General features: G+C 46.2%; 1 protein-coding gene across 4 annotated transcripts in view; it reads right to left on the reverse strand.

The window, feature by feature from the left end:
* LOC109871194 (interphotoreceptor matrix proteoglycan 2) overlaps positions 1 to 23986 on the reverse strand; it is a 38849-nt gene that overhangs the window by 12663 nt on the left and 2200 nt on the right. For 3 of the 4 annotated variants that reach the window (XM_031806249.1, XM_031806247.1, XM_031806248.1), the window contains exons 3-18: positions 20343 to 20509; positions 20041 to 20066; positions 19870 to 19902; positions 19580 to 19614; positions 14234 to 14451; positions 12690 to 12748; positions 12395 to 12415; positions 10210 to 10427; positions 6174 to 6241; positions 3893 to 5041; positions 3075 to 3329; positions 2671 to 2890; positions 2062 to 2272; positions 1384 to 1572; positions 600 to 801; positions 308 to 387 (exon numbers count right to left, since the gene is read on the reverse strand). In XM_031806249.1, coding sequence (XP_031662109.1) covers positions 308 to 387; positions 600 to 801; positions 1384 to 1572; positions 2062 to 2272; positions 2671 to 2890; positions 3075 to 3329; positions 3893 to 5041; positions 6174 to 6241; positions 10210 to 10427; positions 12395 to 12415; positions 12690 to 12748; positions 14234 to 14451; positions 19580 to 19614; positions 19870 to 19902; positions 20041 to 20066; positions 20343 to 20509 — 3151 coding nt within the window. Of the gene's footprint in view, positions 1 to 307; positions 388 to 599; positions 802 to 1383; positions 1573 to 2061; positions 2273 to 2670; positions 2891 to 3074; positions 3330 to 3892; positions 5042 to 6173; positions 6242 to 10209; positions 10428 to 12394; positions 12416 to 12689; positions 12749 to 14233; positions 14452 to 19579; positions 20067 to 20342; positions 20510 to 23986 lie in introns of those variants that run through there. The other variant, XM_031806250.1, reaches the window with a different exon arrangement.

The raw sequence follows: 23986 nt of genomic DNA on the forward strand, positions 1-23986 counted from the left end.
ATACGATTCTAATTAGTGATGGCATGCCAAATCACCACGCTCACGCAACCCAATACCTCACACTGCTTTTCCTCCCTCACACAGACATATGCTGCCAGTCACATTGAGACCAAACACAGTGACTGTCTGTATCCACTAATGTGTCCTGTCTCTCTGGGGCAGACAGCTGGTTAGATGTGTCTGGGAGCCAAATGTCTCTTTCCCTTGGCATTGTAATCCCAGCCTTCATCCTTTTCTGGTTCTAAAGTCTGATTTGCGCGCTCATATCTCAAGTTAGACCTGAATAAATGATTGGAGCCACACTCACGTTTGATGCTGCCGCACAAAGTCTGCAAACTGCCGGTCCTTCGCATAGAGTTCAATGATGCGTATCCTGTCCTGGATTTCCTGTGGAAGAAGAGTGGGCAGGGTTAACAAGCTGAGAAAGATTACATGATAGACAGACGGACGTTTTGTCCAATCGGTACAGTAGGTCTATATCCAGACAGGACAGATTAGATTAGGGATTTAATGATACGTATGAGAAATTTAGTAGGAAAATACGAAACGGGATCCCACACATTGGCTTCCACCCCACCAGCCTACACACAGACACACACCTCCTTGGTCAGTTCGCTGTTCTCGTAGATGTGGCGTATCTCCTCACTGCTGAAGTCTGTGGAGGCCTCGGCGCTGGCGCTGCTGTAGACCGGGGCTTCTGGGTAGCGGCGGTAGTAGTGGCTGTAGCCTGTCGTGGCCTCACTCTCATACATGGGGTTGTACTTAGTGGCCCTCTCTAGAGACGGGATACTCTCCCCTCGCCTGGGGGGCAGAGAGAGAGATCTGAGTCTGCTAGTAGGAGAGAAGAGATCGACAAATACATCTGTCTGGTAATAGCAATAGGGACAAAACCCTTTGTGTAAGTGAGAGTAGGTTGGAGGGCCGTGGGGAAGAGGATGTTGTATATTTGAAAGGGTAAAGATTAACTCAGTCCCCAGGGAGAATAGATGAGGGAGAGAGAAAGGAGACACTTTAGTAGTCTTCTGAAATAATCATCTCTGATCAAGGCTTAAATAGGGGATGTCCTTTTACAGTAAATATATTTAGACAGGTTAAGTCTATAGCAGTATTTACTACTAACATATCACCTGTAAACTGCTGTACTGTACTGACCAGGGATACAGTATATATAAGGCCTCTGTCCTTCTGACAGTGTTAGAGACACCTACACTTTGTTCAGCTCCTAAAGCTCACGCAGTCACGTACACGTACCAACACACGTACTGTACACACACACACAACTCTTACTGCTTATATGACTGGATGGCAGTCACTATCCAGCAGGTGATGTACCCTCCATCTGAGAGGCTATGACAAAGAAGGAGTGGTGTTGTGTTGACTCACCGTATAGGGTCCTCGGCCTCATCCTTATCGTACTGATCCCGTAGTGTCCTCGCCAGGAAGAAGATCACACCAGATGCCACCAATAGGAAACCTGCTACAGAGGCTATCGCTATGCCGACCACCAGAGGTTCTGACACATACTCCTCACAGTGTTCTCCACGGTACCACCAGTTCTCCCCTACACGACATCTAGAACCATAAGGAACAACTGTTAGTACCACACATACACACCTAGAACACTAGCAATTCTCAAAATAATGACACCTACAATCATAAGAAACAATTGTTAGCGCAACGCAATAACAGAAACGCACACACACACACTGAAGTCAATCAATGCACGAGAAAAGTTAATTTAGTGTTTATTTCTTGTTTGTGGGAACTGGGATTAAGCGTTCCATGGAGGGTGTGAACTTCCTCATTGGCCGTGTTGAGGTCAACAACATCTGGAGTGTTCTGTTTGTTTTATGATGGTGGGTGTGAAACAGCTTCACACATGTTGGCAGACACATCTGTTTATCCACACTGCATTTCCATGATGTTGTTTCTGAGACGGCTTTACAGTACGGACAATTATTGGAATTGTGCATTGGTCCTTCAAATAAGAGACATTAAAATTCTATAGATTCTATCAAAATTCACACACACACACACACACACACACAGACACACACACACCTGCAGATGGCCCCCTGTCCAGGTATGATGTCACACTTCCCGTCGTTCATACAGAAGTCTGTCTGCAGTTCACAGATGCTCTGACAGGGCAGACCTTCCACGCTGAAGTAGCCAGCATTACACACACACTCTGCCTCGCTAGACCAGCGGTTCACAGAGCACTGGGCAAACTCATTACACGCCTGGAACTTACAGGGGTTGGCCTGGTCACCTAGCAACAACACACAGGACACAGGTGTTAGGGCATTTCCAGTCAACTCCTGATAAGTGCACATTGGATAAGTGCGGACTCTGTTTAAGTTCACCAGTTCATTGCCGTTCACTAGTTCCAATTCAAATAAATTATTTTAATTGCTCTGCATATTTACTTTACGTTTAGTCCCGAATCACAGCATAATATAGTTTCTCCTTGCATGAAAACAGGGGTATATGACTAAAGAGGGAAAAGGTAGTATCTGTTCTCTAGTTCACACACCCCTACTCATACAGATGTTGAGTTCCTGGTTGTGCCATGCGTTTAACTTACAATCCATGTAGATATGCTAATGTTAAGGCATTGTAACTCCCCCCACCGGAGACACAGAAACGTGTGGTAATTGTCAACCTTACCTGACTCTACATCCAGTGAGTACTTGTCGATGGCCAGGTTCATAGTTTGGTAGGCTGTGTTAGCGAAGTCTTCCAGGATCAAGTAGACTGCATTGTTGACGCCGCGAGGCATCGGCCTCCCGAACTTCATCCGACTGTTGACCACGATACTCCCATTCCGGAAGTTCAGGATCTCCAGATTCTGGAAGTTAGTAAGGTTGGACTGGAGGTAGGGGACCAGCTAGCAAGAGAAAGAAAGAAAAAGAGAGAAAGAGTGCGAGAGATGGGTAAAGAGAGAGAGAAGGGTAAAGAGAGAGAGATGGGTAAAGAGAGAGAGATGGGTAAAGAGAGAGAGCACTGTCTACATACGACACTTCATATTAAGTAAATATGGGGTGAATAAATTATCAAAATGAATAGCTCACCAGCTCGAGGAACCTTTGTTCTAAGGCCTTATATTCTGCAGAGCTCTTATTGAAGAGGTCATCTGAGAACATCATGTTGGTGACCCTCAGTCTAAAGAACACCATCAGAGCCCGCCCTGGGTTGATTGGCATGGCAATGCTGTGGTCTGTACCATTTACCACTCCAGAAGGGTACCCACTGCTCCCTTCCTCTGTTTGGTTTGTCCCGCCGAAGTGGACCAGGTCATAGTCTGTCACAGGGTCTATCGTCTGCAGCTGGTTAAATAGACATGACACAATTCATGGTGCAATTGGTCAGTGTGAAACAACATTTATGTTAAAAGAAGAAAATGTCTGTGCTTACAGATGATTAGACTAAAGGTATGGACAGACTAGTAGGACTGCTGGCCGAGACTTAGCACCTCAACAGAGTGCCGGTCGTCATTTGCAAACTGATTCTACATGTTGAAATGGGCGAAAATGACGGCCGTCAGTCGACACTGGCGGGTGGTCCCTATAACACACCGTGCCGATAGCAAGCGAACGAACGGTGAACAATCTGTCATTCACATGAAAACATGAAATGACCCCAGGAATCAATAGATTATTGCTCAAAGATGCACAAATATATGATTCCCATGGTCATTTCATGTTTTCATGTGTGTCTGAGCTATTCGCAGTTCAAGCAGGCAGAAATGCAAAACATGATGCAAAACACGTCGTGTCCACTGTATTTCTGCCTGCTTGAATAGTACTATAACAAGGGGAGTTTGTCCTAGTCACTCAGAGCCCTGACTAACATACACTACAAACATCATCTCTCGGTCATCTGTCATTACCTCCAGAGTGATAGAAATGTCGGGATCAGGGTGGTACTCGGCGGGTATGAGAGCTGGGGTGACCCCTTGGTCCTCCTGTTCTGCCTCTGGTTCTGGGGCTGTGTCCAGGGCTGTGGCCTCTGTAACCTCCTCCAATACTATGAAATCAGAGACTCGGGTGAAGGGTGACTCTTTCTCCGCAGAGAGAGGGGTGGTGTGGGTGGCGTCCGGAGCAGCCTCATCGACCAATAAGATCTCGTCTTCTTCCAAGTCCTCCTCCGAGATCTCAGAAATGTCCGGAACTTCAACGACCACTTCTTCTGCCACCTCTTCCTCCACTTCCACAGCATCCACTTTAGTTAATGGCTTCTCGATGATTGGTCCCTCTAAGCTCTCAATTTCCTCTCCATATTCAGGATAAGCCAGCACCACGTTAGTCTCCTCTTCAGGTTCATCTGGGGGCAGAGTCGCAATGGCAAGGGGATTCTCGGGGACACCGAGGCCCCCCACTGGCTCGGGAGCTTCCATCATTTCCACAGGGACGAAGGCAGGGGCCTCTTCCTCTACCTCTTCAATGGTCTCCGTCTCTATGATGGAGTACTCTAGGTCTTCAGAGGGTCCAGCTTCCTCTTCTAGAACCTCTACTGTGTCAGGGACCTCCACTGTTTCCTCCTCTACCTTATCTTCCTCGGAGACTACCGCTTCTGCTTCTTCTGTTTGGATATCTTCCTCGATGATTACCTCTTCTGGAGCTGGCTCTTCTTCTATGGTCAGTTCCTCTTCTGGAGCTGGCTCTTCTTCTATGGTCAGTTCCTCTTCTGGAGCTGGCTCTTCTTCTATGGCTTCTTCTTCCTCAGGCTGGAAGTGCAAGTCCTTCAGTACTTTAACACCTGAACCAGAGGCCTCAATCTCCAGAGGAGGCTCGGGGAGCGTAGCACCCTTTGGCTGCTCAGGGGAGGTAGGGTCTGTAGGGAGGTCCTCCAACAAAGGGCTCTCTGTAGACACGGTGTTCCCCAACAGCAGAACCTCCTCCTCGATGCTTGTGTCATCGATGGTCACCTCAGCGGGGAGGGTCATGCTCTCCTCTACAACAATGACATCATTCTCCCCCGTCGCTACATCCTGTGCTTCAACCTCGGTTGGAGTCATCTCAACAGCCAAAATGTCCTCCTGGACAGCAGAAACATTAGAGGAGAAACCCATTAGTCCATCAACTGTTACACCATCAGGTTGGGGTTGCATTCCATTTCAATTCAGGACATGGAATTGACCCCAACCCTGAACTGTATAGTATTATAATCAGTCGTCTTCAAAACGGCAAGGCTGTGGAACTTTAGGTTTCCATAACTTAATGACGGCCAAAAATGATTTACTGACACACACATACATGCTCTGTGTATTGTTATCAGGTTTTAACTACCTACATGGTGTGACACCTACTCCAAGGCATAATACTAACTAACTATGATAAAACTTGAATTGAAAAATCCAGCTACTGTCTGAGGGAGAGAAATATATCACTCTAAGATAAGGTAGGTTCTGGGCAGCTTGGATGCCTACTGCTTCTGTTATGGCCGTGTGCAGTTGGCTGTAAATGCCAGTTACTGACTGGTAGTTTGCCAACCTCTTCCAGTCCATGTAATTACTCAAATTAATCACTTAGGGCCTTAGCACGCAAAGTAGACCAGCAGACCCAGTTACTGTCCAAGACCAAGACTGGAGCTCCCAGCTCGGATTACCACTACACCGCACATTAAAGCTACTAGACTACCGGCAGAATCAGAGAGACGTGTAAAATTCAACAATGATAATAGAGTCCTGCATTCAAACTGTTCATCTTCAATCTTTAAAAATGTTCTAGACCTATCCCTCACAAACACAGTTGGGATTGAGAATCTCTCACCCTATCCGTCTCTCTCTAGCCCCAGAAGAGTAGTGGATTACTATAGCAAGAGCCAAGCTAATCCTCAAAGCCTTCCCCTCATCCTGTACTTCCTCAGCACTGGACAGGACTGGATAACACCACCATGCAGCGGTCTCAGCAAGACACTACCTAACACACCATTCTAACACACCACTAACACCCCATTTAACACACCACTAACACACCATTCTAACACACCACTAACACACCACTAACACACCACTAACACACGCCACACTGAAATGCACACCTATATAGATTTAGTTTGATATTTTTAAAAGATCCATGCTCAAAATTGTGCCTCTCTCACTGTTGTCCAGAAAGTACCTCTGGACCAACAGGAGAGGTCAAGGGCTGTTGAGATGACCTCTGACTTACCACACTGCCGTTGGTGTAATCCCCGGGTATTCCAGGGGTGGGATCAAATGACTCAGTAACACTGGACACTGTGGAACCAAAGAGGACACAGAGTCAATACTGTCACAGAGTCACTGGAGGCCCTATTCAATCACACCCAATATTAAGATATCCAGGATCATTAAAAACAATAACAAAGGCTCTCAACAAACTCAGCTGCATAATAAGTCAAATGCTCTCTCTCTCAATGTACAGGAGGAATTACATTTCTACACTCTCCCTCTCTTCTGTAAAATCCACCCTCCCTCTCTTCTGTAAAATCCACCCTCCCTCTCTTCTGTAAAATCCACCCTCCCTCTCTTCTGTAAAATCCACCCTCCCTCTCTTCTGTAAAATCCACCCTTCCTCTCTTCTGTAAAATCCACTCTTCCTCTCTTCTGTAAAATCCACCCTCACTCTCTTCTGTAAAATCCACCCTCCCTCTCTTCTGTAAAATCCACCCCCCCTCTCTTCTGTAAAATCCACTCTTCCTCTCTTCTGTAAAATCCACCCTCCCTCTCTTCTGTAAAATCCACTCTCCCTCTCTTCTGTAAAATCCTACTCTTCCTCTCCCCAGTCCTGACAGTGGTGGTGCTGACTGTGTGTTTACCTAAGGGGAACACTACTCATAACCGTACACCTGCCACTGTGGGCCAAGACTGCATTACCATCAGGCCTGGAGGCTGCAACTTGGAGTTAATAAGCAGTGCCTGTAAGTCACCACACACTGTGCCAGGCAGGCATCTGACAGTAGTTAGTCCATCTTCAGGGAAACACAGGAAACTAATGACACTGATTATTTTCCGACACCGCCAGGGAGAATTCAACATAGCCCAGGGAGAATTCAACATAGCCCAGGGAGAATTCAACATAGCCCAGGGAGAATTCAACATAGCCCAGGGAGAATTCAACATAGCCCAGGGAGAATTCAACATAGCCCAGGGAGAATTCAACATAGCCCAGGGAGAAGGTATAGGCATCATTACTGTAGAACTTGTTCCATTCGCTGGATGAAACCCTGCCAGAAGTTAGAGCTAACCTACTTTACCGAAGGTAAATTTCACACTCGCTGAAGCTGTGTTTGCACGTGTGTGTTTGTGTGGAACATGCACGTGTGTGTGTGCAGGTGTATGTGTGTCCCATGGAATTCATAGTTAGATTGGCTACAGCAGGGCTGGTTCCAGACCTAAGTGGTCGCTTAGGATCCTCGGCCGCAAGGGGGCCCCCGGCCCCCAAAACATTATATACACACACACTTATATATTGTATTGTCACACAACACAATGCCACAGATGTCTCAAGTTTTGAGGGAGCGTGCAATTGGTATGCTGACTGCAGGAATATCCACCAGAGCAATTTACAGAATTTAATGTTCATTGCTCTTCCATAAGCCGCCTCCAATGTCGTTTTAGAGAGATTTGGCAGCAGGTCCAACTGGCCTCACAACCACAGGCCACGTGTAACCATGCCTGCCCAGGACCTCCACATCCGGCTTCTTCACCTGCGGGATTGTCTGAGACCAGCCACCCAGACAGCTGATGAAACTGAGAAGAATTTCTGTCTGTAATAAAGCCCTTTTGTGGGAAAAAACTAATTCTGATTGACTGGGCCTGGCTCCCCAGCGGTTGGTCCTGGCTAGTCTCCCAGTCCCTGCCGCTGAAAAACATATCCACAGCATGATGCTGCCACCACCATGCTTCATTGTAGGGATGGTGCCAGGTTTCCTCCAGACGTGAGGCTTGGGATTCAGGCAAAAGAGTTCAATCTTGGTTTCATCAGACCAGAGAATCTTGTTTCTCATGGTCTGAGAGTCCTTTAGGTGCCTTTTGGCAAACTCCAAGCGGGCTGTCATGTGCCTTTTACTGAGGAGTGGCTTTCTTTTGGCCACTCTACCATAAACACCTGATTGGTGGAGTGCTGCAGAGACGGTTGTCCTTCTGGAAGGTTCTCCCATCTCTACAGAGTTCTGGAGCTCTGTGAGAGTGACCATCAGGTTCTTGGTCACCTCCCGGACCAAGGCCCTTCTCCCCCGATTGCTCAAACTTCTTCCATTTAACAATGATGAGGACCACTGTGTTCTTGGGGACCTTCAATGCTGTACCAATATATTGGTACCCTTCCCCAGATCTGTGCCTCGACACAATCCTGTCTCGGAGCTCTACGGACAATTCCTTTGACCTCATGGCTTGGTGTTTGCTCTGACATGCACTGTCAACTGTGGGACAGGTGTGTACCTTTCCAAATCATGTCCAATCAATTGAATTTACCACTGGTGGACTCCAATCAAGTTGTAGAAACATCTCAAGGATGATCAATGGAAACAGGATGCACCTGAGCTCAATTTCTAGTCTCATAACAAAGGGTCTGAATACTTATTTTCAAACGGTATTTCAATTTTTAATACATTTGCAAAAAAAATCGAAAAAACTGCTTTGCCATGTCATTATGGGGTATTGTGTACAGATTGCTGAGGATAATGAAGTTTATCCATTTCAGAATAAAGCTGTAACGTAAATGTTTTTTGGAAAAAGTCGAGGGGTCTGAAATATTTCCTAAGGCACTGTATATCGATTTGGAACTCAGTCGGGATCTCAACTTACTATTGAGAGTACGAATCATAGAATACACTAAGTGCAATTTAGAAATGTGTCTGTGCATTAGCAGTTTTTCTTTTGTTAGGTCAGTCACTGACAGTCACTCAATTAGCCATGTCAGCTAACAACTTTTTGATTGGTAGTTAGTGTACAGTAGCTACAATATATATGCACAACAGTATGTGGACACCCCTTTAATTTAGTGGATTTGGCTATTTCATGAGCATCCGTTGATGACAGGTGTATAAAATTGAGCACACAGCCATGCAATCTCCATAGTCAAACATTGGTAATAGAATGGCCCATACTGAAGAGCTCAGTGACTTTCAACATGGCACCATCATAGGATGCCACTTTTCCAACAAGTCAGGTTGTAAAATCCTGTCCTGGTCAACACTAAGTGCTGTTATTGTGAAGTGGAAACGTCTAGGAGCAACAACGGCTCAGACGCGAAGTGGTAGGCCACACACTCTCACAGAACAGGACCGACGAGTGCTGAAGCGCATAAACATTATTTGTCCTCGATGGCAAAACTCACTACTGAGTTCTAAATTGCCTCTGGAAGCAACGTCGGCACAATAACTGTTCGTCGGGAGCTTTATGAAATGGGTTTCCATGGCCGAGCAGCCACACACAAGTCTAAGGTCACCATGCACAATACCAAGCGTCGGCTGAAGTGGTGTAAAGCTCTCCGCCGTGGAAACATGTTCTCTGGAGTGATGAATCACTCTTCACCATCTGGTAGTCCGATGGACAAATTTAGGTTTGGCGGATGCCAGGAGAATGTTACCTGCCCCATTGCATAGCGCCAACTGTAAAGTTTGTTGGAGGAGGAATAATGGTCTGGGGCTGTTTTTCATGGTTCAGGCTAGGCCCCTTAGTTACAGTGTCCACATATACTACATGACCAAGAGTATCTAAACTTTCAGTAATCATGGCCAAATACTGACTGGGCACACAAGGCACGTGCCATTCTCACTCAGAGGTCATATTATCATGGCATAAATCATTAAAACAATTGTAGAATTGCTTTAAAATGACACAAAATGCTCTCCTCCCCAAGGAAAAATGGGTAGATTTGCAGGAAGTTTGCTGTAAAACTGTAAAAAAAAGTGTTGATAAAATTACATGCAATTTGTTATGAAATTGCAACGTTTTCTCTCCAGCCAACAGCTAAATGTATTCAATTTGAGAAAGTTTGCTTTAGAACTACAACACTTTCTCTCTGGCCCATGGCAGAATGTGGAAAATGTAAGGAAATTAACTTTACAACTTAAATGTTTCTCTCCACCGTCAAATGTTTTGCCAACCAAATCTCACTTACGCTAGAGGTGGCCCTGGGCTACAGTTCCAGAGTGTTGTGTCTCGTGGTTTGGCATTGTATGGTAATGTACAGACAGTGTATTTTATGTTGTATGTCTTACCAGTATATAGTTGCAGTGAGTCAGGGTCGAGGACCAGAGTATCACTGATAATGTTGTCCTTGTGCTGGGCCTCAGTGATGTAGTTCCTCTCCTTCACCTCTCTGTAGGAGTTCTCCACCAGATTGGACTGCAGGGTCAGGTAGTCCAGCTGGTCACTGCTCACCCCCTCCCCTTCCACCTCCACTGTCACTGCATAGACCACCACCACACCATCCAACCTGCAATGGCAATACATCAGTAAGTTCATCTGTCAGTTGATCAATCTATTCAATATATTTCCATCCATCATCAACATCTATCCACCCGTACACCTATTGACAAATCATCCAATTTTACTATCAATGTATATATTATTTTATTGAGAAGTTTATTCATCTACCATATCTACTATGCTTAGCTAGAAACAGCGTCTCTAAGAGGAGAGAAGTTTCCCTGGGAGGAGTAGAGTTCCAAACACAGTACTTTGATTTACTAAACAACCTGTTAAAAGCATATGAGTCTATTCTGAAATGATAGTTTTATAGATTTACACCAGATTTACACCCGCCTGGAGCATCGTCTACAACTTCCATGACTTCCATCAAACCAGACCAACCACCAAAGTGATCAATATGGTCATAAACACAACAAGAAAACGCACAAGAGGTTCTGGATGTTGAACCTGGCTATGTGGAAAAGCAATCTATCAGCTTCATATGTCTTCAGGGACACCTTCTCTGCTCTTCTCTTTTTCCTTGTGACCTAGATCTCTCGGCAGGCTTGGCATGGCCCAGGGTGAGGCACGTGCCTGTAATTAGCTCACTGTACCTCCACATCCCAGTTTTCCTGCTCTCAGCTCAAACTTGGAAAAGGAATACTCCTTGATACAACAACTTTCAGAATCCCAAATGTTTAACGACACTTGAAACTAGTCTACGTTCCTCTCTACTCTTGTGCTGCACCTGCAGATACTAGGCGAGCAGATGACCTTACTGTTCTGTTCCTGTTAGTTCCATACTGTAACACTAGTGACCCGGGATCATCACTCAGAGGAGAGCAAGACTTTCCCTACTGAAGTCCCATGTAACTGCATAAACGGAGGATTGTTTGTGTGTGTGTGTGTGTGTGTGTGTGTGTTGAGGCAAAAAGTGTTGCGAGTTTTCAATTGGTGTAGGCTACAGGACTGAAAGACATCGAATTCAACAGTCATGTCTCTGTTGCTGCCAAACAGTCATGTCTCTGTTGCTGCCAAACAGTCATGTCTCTGTTGCTGCCAAACAGTCATGTCTCTGTTGCTGCCAAACAGTCATGTCTCTGTTGCTGCCAAACATGGGTGATACAGTCATGGGTGATACAGTCATGGGTGATACAGCCATGGGTGATACAGTCATGGGTGATACAGTCATGGGTGATACAGGTAAATATGCAAAGAATTAAAATACTCCCAAATTAGTTACTGTATCACCACAGGTGTTAATTCCCCAACACTGAGAAAGTGTAAAAGCATCAGCTCTAATAAAATATAAGTTGGAATTTGCAACATCGTCTGGTATTAGGAATCCAACACTCTTAGGCTGTTAGTTTAACACCATTTGAGATGTTCAATGCTAAGTTCAAAATGGCGCCAATAGACATGGCAGCTCTGTTTCTGGCTCCTAAGCAATTTTGCAGTATTTATTTTGTCCTTTTAGTTTTTTCTTACATCATTAGCCTAGAACTATAAGCACTTCGCTACATCTGCAATAACATCTGCTAAACATGTGTATGTGACCAATAAAATTTGATTTGAAAGTGTTACATTTAACACTATTGGTGTAAAAATGCATCACCCCCCCAGTGGTTGACATTGACAGACCATGAGGCTGATTGCTGTGGGCATAAAGCCCCAGAGATTAGCTCCTCTCCTGGGTTAAGGGTGAGGTAGCAGCTTGTCTCTCTGTCAGGCCCCGGCCTTATCCTGCTTTTCAGGTGAGCGACCGCGATAACACCATTAAGCCAAGCAAACAAAAGAAAAACACCCAACACACCCTCACACTTTCCCACACATGCTCACAGGTAAACACAGCATGGATCCCGCGTGACCCTCAGACAGCGACAACCACACACACACTCTCCGTGTAGACAAGGTTATTCTTAACCACAGATCTAGGGTCAGATTCCTAGTGACTGAACACCTCCAGGGCTGTTGGTAAGTGTCTATACTCACCCTTGGGCGTCCTTCTGAAGCCTGCATGAAACATAAACAAAACACACTTTATCTAAAGAAATGATGTTTGACAAAGACCAGGTGAGAAGGTCAGGTCAGTTTATCAAACCAATGGTCTAACACCACTAGCCTGGTCACATCTGTGCGTTTTAGCCAACTCTTAAGATTAATGCTGTCATGCCATACATTTACGTACAGTATAGTATGACAATGACAGTTAAGGGAGTTGGTTAAACTGAGGCACATCAAGATGTGACCAGGACCAGTCTCCTACACCACTACAGCAGAGACTGACCTGAACTGCAGCACAGCCACACTCTTAAAGCCTGGCAGCCCCCCCACAGCATCCTTTATCTGTAAACACAGAGGTCAACGGGAGTTCAACAGTCAACATCAGCATCCATGTCACTCGGTGACCTAACTTTATCACTATCCTTTCCCTAAACCTAATCCCCCAAAAAAAGAAGGAATAGCTTAGGTACTGAATTCTGAGGATATTGACAGTTGATTTCCTCTCTAGCATGGCCATCTCGTGACTACTACTCACTCAGACCACCGATTGAACCTTGTTGCTGGGTGTTAATGTGAAGCGCTTTGTGAAGAGAAGCATTGTGCTGCTGACTCATTGACCCATCATTGCAGAATACCTCCTCAGTGATAAAATGGAATCAAGTTTAATAGTGTACAAACAAGCCTGCCATTACACCGTTTTCTGCCTTTCCCTTTCAATGCGCCAGATATCTGCTTTCAATGTGCCAGATATCTGCTTTCAATGTGCCAGATATCTGCTTTCAATGCTCCAGATATCTGCTTTCAATGCTCCAGATATCTGCTTTCAATGCTCCAGATATCTGCTTTCAATGCTCCAGATATCTGCTTTCAATGCTCCAGATATCTGCTTTCAATGCTCCAGATATCTGCTTTCAATGCGCCAGATATCTGCTTTCAATGCGCCAGATATCTGCTTTCAATGCTCCAGATATCTGCTTTCAATGCTCCAGATATCTGCTTTCAATGTGCCAGATATCTGCTTTCAATGCTCCAGATATCTGCTTTCAATGCTCCAGATATCTGCTTTCAATGCTCCAGATATCTGCTTTCAATGCTCCAGATATCTGCTTTCAATGCTCCAGATATCTGCTTTCAATGTGCCAGATATCTGCTTTCAATGTGCCAGATATCTGCTTTCAATGCTCCAGATATCTGCTTTCAATGCTCCAGATATCTGCTTTCAATGTGCCAGATATCTGCTTTCAATGTGCCAGATATCTGCTTTCGCAATCACTATTATTTGGACACATTTGGAGACACAACCTACTTTTTCAGCCTTCTTTCCCTGTCTATTTCCTTCCCACTTCCTTCCCCCTGATCAAGTTTAAGACAGAGTAATAATGAGTACATTAATGGCTTGCAGGGGAGAGTCAGAATCCTCTCATTTTACCAGCAGCAGTAAAACGTCTGACCCAGTTGTTCTCAGTCAAAAAGCATCCATGGTGGAGGACAGTTATCTGTGAGTTCGTGGGTGTGTGTCCTGCCTTTTTCACTCCAGTCCCTCTTGCGGCCTCAAGCCACATCCTAAACGGTCCATTTCAGCATCCTTTCACACAACGTGTCAAATACAAACAATCAAATAAAGGGAATTTGAAATCCTGCCCAACTGTGAGGGTTCTTTATAGTGCCCTGAACTGTGTGTGTTAAATCTAACAATAAATCACTACAGCCTCAGAGCCAAGCCTACAAACCAAGTGATGGGTGAGGAGAGGCCAGGAGAGGGAAGAGGATGGAGAGTGAAAAGGGGTGACAGGAGTGAGAGAAGGAGAAAGAACATCTGAGTCGTACCTTGTCAGTGAACTGCTGGTTGAGTGTCTGGTACTGGAGGCTGGCAGGGTCTCTGAGAGCATCGCTGTACGTCTCTCCCTTCAACAAGATACTCAGCTCCACCACCTGCTCCAGGTGGACCCGCGCCAACACCTCCATCTCTATGTCATTTGTGGGTTCTTTGGAAGGCCCCGCCTCCGCAGCCTCTGGCTCCTCTATGATGACCTCGCCGACAACCTCTGGGTGGTTAGGGAGTGAGAGGGTAAAAGTCAGTGTTTTTACAAAGCAACACTTTCCTTACAGCACTTGTCTCTGAAACAACTTAATCGAGCTCTTTAGAATGAGTTAATTAGCTGACTCGGGTACATTACTACTGGGCTGGATCCAAAGCCTGCACAACCTGTGGGTCCTCAGGACTAGAGAAATCTGATTGTCAACTTAGACGCTAGTCTGTGCTATATGTGCTTTAGCCAAATCCTCTATCATTGTAATGGTATGTTTACCGCGAGACATCAGAACTATTGCTTGGCTTAAGCTCATATGTGGACCAAGACATCAAGAGTCAGAGTTGGCTAACTCTGCTCTGAGTTCTAATGTGGATTAAACAGCTCTACTGGGATAGAGAGGGAGATGGGGTCGAGAGAGACAGAGAGAGCGAGACAGAGAGAGCAAGAGAGAAAGAGAGAAAGACACAGACAGACACAGGGAGAGAGAGAGAGAGAGAGAGAGAGAGAGAGAGAGAGAGAGAGAGAGAGAGAGAGAGAGAGAGAGACACAGGAGAGAGAGCGAGAGACAACACAGGGAGGAGAAGAGCGTAGAGACATCAGGAGAGAGAGCAGAGACACAGGGAGATAGAGCGAGAGAACAACAGGGATAGAAGAGAGAGAGAAACAGGGAAAGAGAGAGAAGTAGAGACAGGGAAAGAGAGAGAGAGAGACAGGGAGGAGAGGAGAGGAGAGAGAGACAGGGAGAGAGAGAGAAGGAGAGACAAGGGAAGACACAGAAGATTAGGGAGAGAAGAGAGAGAGAGAACAAGGGAGAGGAAAGAGAGAGAGAGAACAAAGGGTGAGAGAGAGGAGAGAGAGGAGAGAGAGGACAGGGGGAGAGAGAGAGAGAGAGAGACAAGGGAGAGAGAGACAGGTAGAAGAGGACGAGAGAAACAGGGAGAGAGAGAGAGAGAGAGAGACAAAAACACAAACGGAGAGAGAGAGAGACAACAGGGAGAGACAGGGAAGAGAGTAGAACACAGGGAGAGACAGGGAGAGAGAGGAGCCGAGAGGAGACCGAGAGAGAGAGAAGGAACAGGGAGAGAGAGAGACACAGAGAGACAACAGGAGAGAGAGCAGAGCACAAGGGGAGAGATAGAGACACACAGGGAGAGAGAGTAGAGACACAGGGAGAGAGAGAAAGACAGGGATAGAGAGAGAGACACAGGGAGAGAGAGAGCACAGGGAGAGAGAGAGAGACAGGGGAGAGAAGAGAGAGAGACAGAGCGAGAGACAGAGAGAGAGACAGAGAGAGAGAGAGAGAATGAGACAGAGAGAAGGAACATAAAAAGGTACATAAGATTCAACATACCAATTAGGATCTGGCTAGAACCCATTGCCCTTATGGTTGTGAGGTCTGGGGTCCACTCACCAACCAAGATTTCACAAAATGGGACAAACACCAAATTGAGACTCTGCATGCAGAATTCTGCAAAAATATCCTCCGTGTACAACGTAGAACACCAAATGATACATGCAGAGCAGAATTAGGCCGATACCCATTAATTATCCAAATCCAGAAAAGAGCCGTTTAAATTATACAACCACCTAAAAGGAAGTGATTCCCAAACCTTCCATAACAAAGCCATCACCTTCACCTGCAAGCTGGTCCTGGGGCTCTGTTCACAAACACAAACACACCCCACAGAGCCCCAGGAAAGCAACACAATTAGACCCAACAAAATCATGAGAAAACAAAAAGATAATTACTCGACACATTGGAAAGAATTAGCAAAAAACAGAGCAAACTAGAATGCTATTTGGCCCTAAACAGAGAGTACACAGTGGCAGAATACCTGACCACTGTGACTGACCCAAAAGGAAGGAAAGCTTTGACTATGTACAGACTCAATGAGCATAGCCTTGCTATTGAGAAAGGCCGCCGTAGGCAGACATGGCTCTCAAGAGAAGACAAGCTATGTGCACACTGCCCACAAAATGAGGTGGAAACTGAGCTGCACTAACCTCCTGCCCAATGTATGACCATATTAGAGAGACATATTTCCCTCAGTTTACATAGATCCACAAAGAATTTGAAAACAAACCCAATTTTGGTAAACTCTCATATCTACTGGGTGAAATTCCACAGTTTGCCATCACAGCAGCAAGATTTGTGACCTGTTGCCACAAGAAAAGGGCAACCAGTGAAGACCACACTGTATATATATATATATATATATATATATATATATATATATATATATATATAATATGAGATTTTATGTAATGTCTTTATTGTTTTGAAACTTCTGTATGTGTAATGTTTACTGTTAATGTTTATTGTTTATTTCACTTTTGTATATTATCTACCTCACTAGCTTTGGCAATGTTGCCAACATTGCATGTTTTCCATGCCAATAAAGCCCCTTGAATTGAATTGAGAGACAGAGAGAGTGAGAGAGAGACCGAGACAGACAGAGACAGAGACAGAGAGAGAGAGCGAGAGAGAGCGAGAGAGCAAAAGAGACAGACAGAGAGAGACAGAAAGCCCCTTGAATTGAATTGAGAGACTGCTAATTTGGTATAGAGCAGACCTAACTCACTCCGTTAAAATAATCAAAACAGGAACATTTTACATTTGGCTAGAAATTCAAAAGGAAATTATCTTCACAGAGAAAAATGTCCTGTGTGCTACCTACAGTAGGGAGAACAAGTATTTGATACACTGCCGATTTTGCAAGTTTTCCTACTTACAAAGCATGTAGAGGTCTGTCATTATCATAGGTACACTTCAACTGTGAGAGACGGAATCTAAAACAAAAGTCCAGAAAATCACATTGTATGATTTTTAAGGAATTAATTTGCATTTTATTGCATGACATAAGTATTTGATACATCAGAAAAACATAACTTAATTTTTGGTACAGAAACCTTTGTTTGCAATTATAGAGATCATAAGTTTCCTGTAGTTCTTAACCAGGTTTGTACACACTGCAGCAGGGATTTTGGCCCACTCCTCCATACAGACCTTCTCCAGATCCCTCGTGTTTCGGGGCTGTCGCTGGGCAATACAGACATTCAGCTCCCTCCAAAGATTTTCTATTGGGTTCAGGTCTGGAGACTGGCTAGGCCACTCCAGGACCTTGAGATGCTTCTTACGGAGCCACTCCTTCGTTGCCCTGGCTGTGTGTTTCGGGTCGTTGTCATGCTGGATGACCCAGTCACGACCCATCTTCAATGCTCTTACTGGGGGAAGGAGGTTGTTGGCCAAGATCTCGCGATACATGGCCCCATCCATCCTCAATACGGTGCAGTCGTCCTGTCCCCTTTGCAGAAAAGCATCCCCAAAGAATGATGTTTCCACCTCCATACATCATGGTTGGGATGGTGTTCTTGGGGTTGTACTCATCCTTCTTCTTCCTCCAAACACGGCGAGTGGAGTGTAGACCAAAAAGCTCTATTTTTGTCTCATCAGACCACATGACCTTCTCCCATTCCTCCTCTGGATCATCCAGATGGTCATTGGCAAACTTCAGACGGGCCTGGACATGCGCTGGCTTGAGCAGGCGGACCTTGCGTGCGCTACAGGATTTTAATCCATGACGGTGTAGTGTGTTACTAATGGTTTTCTTTGATCCCTGATGTCCTTACACCCTCTCTGGTCTTGGCCATTGTGGAGAGGTTGGAGTCTGTTTGATTGAGTGTGTGGACAGGTGTCTTTTATACAGGTAACGAGTTCAAACAGGTGCAGTTAATACAGGTAATGAGCGGAGAACAGGAGGGATTCTAACAGGTCTGTGAGAGCTGGAATTCTTACTGGTTTGTAAGTGATCAAATACTTATGTCATGCAATAAAATGCAAATTAATTACTTAAAAATCACACAATGTGATTTTCTGGATTTTTGTTTTAGACTCCATCTCTCACAGTTGAAGTGTACCTATGATAAAAATTACAGACATCTACATGCTTTGTAAGTAGGAAAACCTGCAAAATCAGCAGTGTATCAAATACTTGTCCTCCCGACTGTATATCCTGCCACTAGAATCCCCATACTGTAATGAAGACTGATTTCCCCCTCCAGGATGGAGAAGCTATCATTTCCAGGCCCAGGGACATGTACTAGTCTGTGGCGACCTAAATGCCAGAACCAGACAATAACCTGACACCCTCAGCACACAGGGGGACAAACACCTGCCTGCAGGTGACAGCATTCCCTCCCACATATGCCCCCCTAGGCACAACTATGACAACATAACCAACAAAAATGGGTCACAACTCCTGCAGCTCTGTCGCACGCTGGGTATGTACAGTGGGGCAAAAAAGTAGTTAGTCAGCCACCAATTGTGCAAGTTCTCCCACTTAAAAAGATGCGAGAGGCCTGTAATTTTCATTATAGGTACACTTCAACTATGACAGACAAAATAAGAGAAAAAAAATCCAGAAAATCACATTGTAGGATTTTTTATGAATTTATTTGCAAATTATGGTGGAAAATAAATATTTATTGGATATTTATTTATTCCAAATTTTAACTTATTAAAAACCCAGAGGAAAAACTAAAAATACTCGAAGGAGCAATGGCTCCTCTTGCAGCCTAATATGTATTGGCCTGCGACAGCCTGAGGGACACTGAATAATAACATCTGCATAGTAAGCAGTAACTTACTTATTATTACTATTATTATTGTTGTTTATCATTCCAAATAGTAGTGGTATGAGTGGTAATGGTAATGATGACAGTTTAGTGATGGTAGTAGAAGTAGTAGTAATGATGATGGTAGTTGCAGTACTGATATAATGGAGAAGATGACCGTAATTTAGTTAAGTTAGTTATAGTTTCATTTTCCATATTTATTACATTCTACTATTGACTGTTACCATTTTATTGTTATTATTTTTGTATTTAATTTTGCATTATTAGTTAATACCATTTTATATTATTATTTGCTATCGTTTATAATTTTGTTACAATGTATATTGTATACATTGTTGCTTTGGCAATATTGACAATGTTTTTCATGCCAATAAGCAGCTTGAATTTGAATTTGAAAAATTTGAATTTGAGAGAGACAGAGAGAGAGAGAGACAGCGGGAGAGAGCGAGAGAGAGAGAGAGAGAGAGAGAGAAAGGAGGGATAAAAGAGTGCATGTGTCACTGACCTTGAGCCTCCTGTTCTGTGTCTGGAGTCTGGGTGCTGTGGAAGAACAACAGTCAGTCACAGTTAGAAAGAGGTTTCACTCACAGATCTCATCAATTCAAATTATAAAAAGCTTTTCTTAAGAGTAATTTAAGAAGCACATGAGAATGTTTGGGGTTCTACATGGAGTGGATATGGGCACAGAAGCCATAGAGATATATACACGGTATCTATCTCTGTGGGCACAGCAGAGGGTGCAGAGGATGAGGAGTGATATGGCCAGGTAAGGTTGAAGAACCTTCCGAACCTTACCTGCACATATGTAACCATGAGTTGGTGGCATCACTACAGTTGATAGAACAGAAGTAGAGAAAACAGCAATGGGGAAATGAATGAGACATGTAATACAAGGGTCTTGCCCAGTGAATACGCTCAAAGAGTGGTTACAATGGCAAATTAAGTGAATAGGATATGATGTCTTGCCTTTTTAACCCCGTCACTGACATTCTCTGAAATTGGACGGAAGACAGAAATGTTACAGGAGCAGATACAGTAATAACTGAAGCAGGAATATAATTGTTAGATACACACAAAATAACATTAAAAACAACACAAAATAACATTAAAAACAACACAAAAAGCAGCTGGTAACTATGACTTTTTGGATGAATGGTGATGTACAGGTAGTAGATATACATGATGATGGTACTTTCATGGAGACTGAAAAGACTCAGATCTGCTATGCACCTACTACCCCCCTCCGCTTTCAAAAACAGCCCACTCACACTCTCAACCAGAGCCAGGTGCTCCTCTGATTGGCTGAAGTTGTTGCCCATCTCCAGAGCGGTGGTCTTGCCGTCCAGGCACCGCCTCATCCAGGTCTGGTACTCCTCCTGGTTCGGGAGGCGGTCCCAGAAAATCTTGAAGGCTTCCCACACCGTCTCCTGACACACTAAAACACACACACATACTAATGTCACTGATTGGTGAAAGAACCCATTCACCTGGTAGAAAACTTTCTCTAAGGATGACAAGGAGCAGGTAGGAAAACCACCCTAGGCTGTGGCCCTCCAGTTCTATAGCTGTGACCCCCTGAGGTAAATCTTAGCTAGCGTCTTAGCTCATGTGTGGATCACATTGTAGATTTAAGTGTGGTACAGTACATACCCCCGGCCAGGTCAGAGTCATTTGATTCCATGTTTAGCATGTTGTGTACCTGTATGCCTGACCTCAGTATCACTCTCCAATGTCATGCCAAACCTGTGATGTAACCCCTTTCCATACTGTAAGTCAGCTTACAGGAGAGTACAATGACAACTTGTGCTCAACTGGCCTACCTGGTTAAATAAAGGTGAAATAAATGGGGGGGGGGGGGGGGAACAGGTCACCAACACAATGACCTGTAGCTACCTACTCGACCCTCACTGTTCTGCTCCCTGGAGCCAAAACATCTCCCAATCCCCATAGGTTAATATGGTTACAGATGAGTTCCTACGGCACAGTATCTCCCTTAACGCTGTCCCTTAACGCTGTCCCAAGCTGAAGTTGGAAACTTATCTCCCTCACCAACTTCAAACATCTGCTATCTGAGCAGCTAATCGATCGCTGCAGCTGTACATAGTCTATCGGTAAATAGCCCACCCAATTTACCTACCTCATCCCCATACTGTTTATATTTATTTACTTTTCTGCTCTTTTGCACACCAGTATCTCTACTTGCACATGACCATCTGATAATTTATCACTCCAGTGTTAATCTGTAAAATTGTAATTATTCGCCTACCTCCTCATGCCTTTTGCACACAATGTATATAGACAATTTTTTTTCTACTGTGTTATTGACTTGTTAATTGTTTACTCCATGTGTAACTATGTGTTGTTGTCTGTTCACATTGCTATGCTTTATCTTGGCCAGGTTGCAGTTGCAAATGAGAACTTGTTCTCAACTAGCCTACCTGGTTAAATAAAGGTGTTCTTAACTAGCCTACCTGGTTAAATAAAGGTGTTCTCAACTAGCCTACCTGGTTAAATAAAGGTGAAATAAAAAAATAAACGGTTCTCCTCTCAATTCAACTTTATCAACTGCATCTACATGGGACCCTGCACCTACATAATACAGTACCATCTCAACAACCATTGTGCTCACCTATCTAGACAATCACCAACCACGGCCCTGGCCTAAAGAGCACCGGGAAGGGATTTGTTCCAGCCCATCTGGAAGAAGGTCTTCATGAGCAGATGTTTAAATCAGGTGCATTAGTAAGTGCTGGGCTGAAACTAACGTCTTGATTTCCAAATGTAACCAATCTCATTAAAGTCAAAATGTTCATAAAGGATAGTATAGAGAAGGTCCTGGAATAGCTTTACTATTCATCGGGAAACTCAAGGATTAGCAACCCTCTAATGAAGTCCAGCCAGGTCAGGTCCAGCCAGGTCACGTCCAGCCAGGTCCAGGTCCAGTCAGGTCAGGTCCAGCCAGGTCAAGTCTAGCCAGGTCAGGTCAGGTCACGTCCAGCCAGGTCCACGTCCAGCCAGGTCCAGGTCCAGCCAGGTCAGGTCCAGTCAGGTCAGGTCCAGTCAGGTCAGGTCCAGCCAGGTCAGGTCCAGCCAGGTCAGGTCCAGCCAGGTCAGGTCCAGTCAGGTCAGGTCCAGCCAGGTCAGGTCCAGTCAGGTCAGGTCTAGTCAGGTCAGGTCCAGCCAGGTCCAGTCAGGTCAGGTCCAGCCAGGTCAGGTCCAGCCAGGTCCAGTCAGGTCAGGTCCAGCCAGGTCAGGTCCAGCCAGGTCACGTCCAGCCAGGTCCAGGTCCAGTCAGGTCAGGTCCAGCCAGGTCAAGTCTAGCCAGGTCAGGTCAGGTCACGTCCAGCCAGGTCCACGTCCAGCCAGGTCCAGGTCAAGTCAGGTCAGGTCCAGCCAGGTCAAGTCTAGCCAGGTCCAGTCAGGTCAGGTCCAGCCAGGTCCAGTCAGGTCACGTCCAGCCAGGTCAGGTCCAGTCAGGTCAGGTCCAGCCAGGTCAGGTCCAGCCAGGTCAGGTCCAGCCAGGTCAGGTCAGGTCACGTCCAGCCAGGTCCAGGTCCAGTCAGGTCAGGTTCAGCCAGGTCCAGTCAGGTCAGGTCTAGCCAGGTCCAGTCAGGTCAGGTCTAGCCAGGTCCAGTCAGGTCAGGTCCAGCCAGGTCAGATCCAGCCAGGTCCAGGTGAGGTCAGGTCCAGCCAGGTCAGGTCCGGCCAGGTCAGGTCAGGTCCGGCCAGGTCCAGCCAGGTCAAGTCCAGCCAGGTCAGGTCAGGTCCGTCCAGCCAGGTCAGGTCAGGTCAGGTCCGTCCAGCCAGGTCAGGTCCAGCCAGGTCAGGTCCAGCCAGGTCAGATCCAGACAGGTCCGGTCCAGCCAGGTTCAGTCCAGCCAGGTCAGGTCAGGTCCAGTCAGGTCAGGTCCAGCCAGGTCAGATCCAGCCAGGTCAGGTCCAGCCAGGTCAAGGCCAGGTCCAGCCAGGTCCAGCCAGATCAGGTCCAGCCAGATCAGGTCCAGCCAGGTCAGGTCCAGTCAGGTCAGGTCCAGTCAGGTCAGGTCCAGCCAGGTCCAGCCAGGTCAGGTCCAGCCAGGTCAGGTCCAGCCAGGTCCAGTCAGGTCAGGTCCAGCCAGGTCAGGTCCAGCCAGGTCAGGTCCAGCCAGGTCAGGTCCAGTCAGGTCAGGTCCAGCCAGGTCAGGTCCAGTCAGGTCAGGTCCAGCCAGGTCAGGTCCAGTCAGGTCAGGTCTAGTCAGGTCAGGTCCAGCCAGGTCCAGTCAGGTCAGGTCCAGCCAGGTCAGGTCCAGCCAGGTCCAGTCAGGTCAGGTCCAGCCAGGTCAGGTCCAGCCAGGTCAGGTCCAGCCAGGTCCAGTCAGGTCAGGTCCAGCCAGGTCAAGTCTAGCCAGGTCAGGTCAGGTCACGTCCACGTCCAGCCAGGTCCAGGTCCAGTCAGGTCAGGTCCAGCCAGGTCAGGTCCAGCCAGGTCCACGTCCAGCCAGGTCCACGTCCAGCCAGGTCCAGCCAGGTCAGGTCCAGCCAGGTCAGGTCCAGCCAGGTCCACGTCCAGCCAGGTCCACGTCCAGCCAGGTCCAGGTCCAGTCAGGTCAGGTCCAGCCAGGTCCAGTCAGGTCAGGTCTAGCCAGGTCCAGTCAGGTCAGGTCTAGCCAGGTCCAGTCAGGTCAGGTCCAGCCAGGTCAGATCCAGCCAGGTCCAGGTGAGGTCAGGTCCAGCCAGGTCAGGTCCGGCCAGGTCAGGTCAGGTCCGGCCAGGTCAAGTCCAGCCAGGTCAGGTCAGGTCCGTCCAGCCAGGTCAGGTCAGGTCAGGTCCGTCCAGCCAGGTCAGGTCCAGCCAGGTCAGGTCCAGCCAGGTCAGATCCAGACAGGTCCGGTCCAGCCAGGTTCAGTCCAGCCAGGTCAGGTCAGGTCCAGTC

This window comes from Oncorhynchus kisutch, linkage group LG26 (assembly GCF_002021735.2).
Source record: "Oncorhynchus kisutch isolate 150728-3 linkage group LG26, Okis_V2, whole genome shotgun sequence".
In the NCBI taxonomy this organism is placed as follows: domain Eukaryota; kingdom Metazoa; phylum Chordata; class Actinopteri; order Salmoniformes; family Salmonidae; genus Oncorhynchus; species Oncorhynchus kisutch.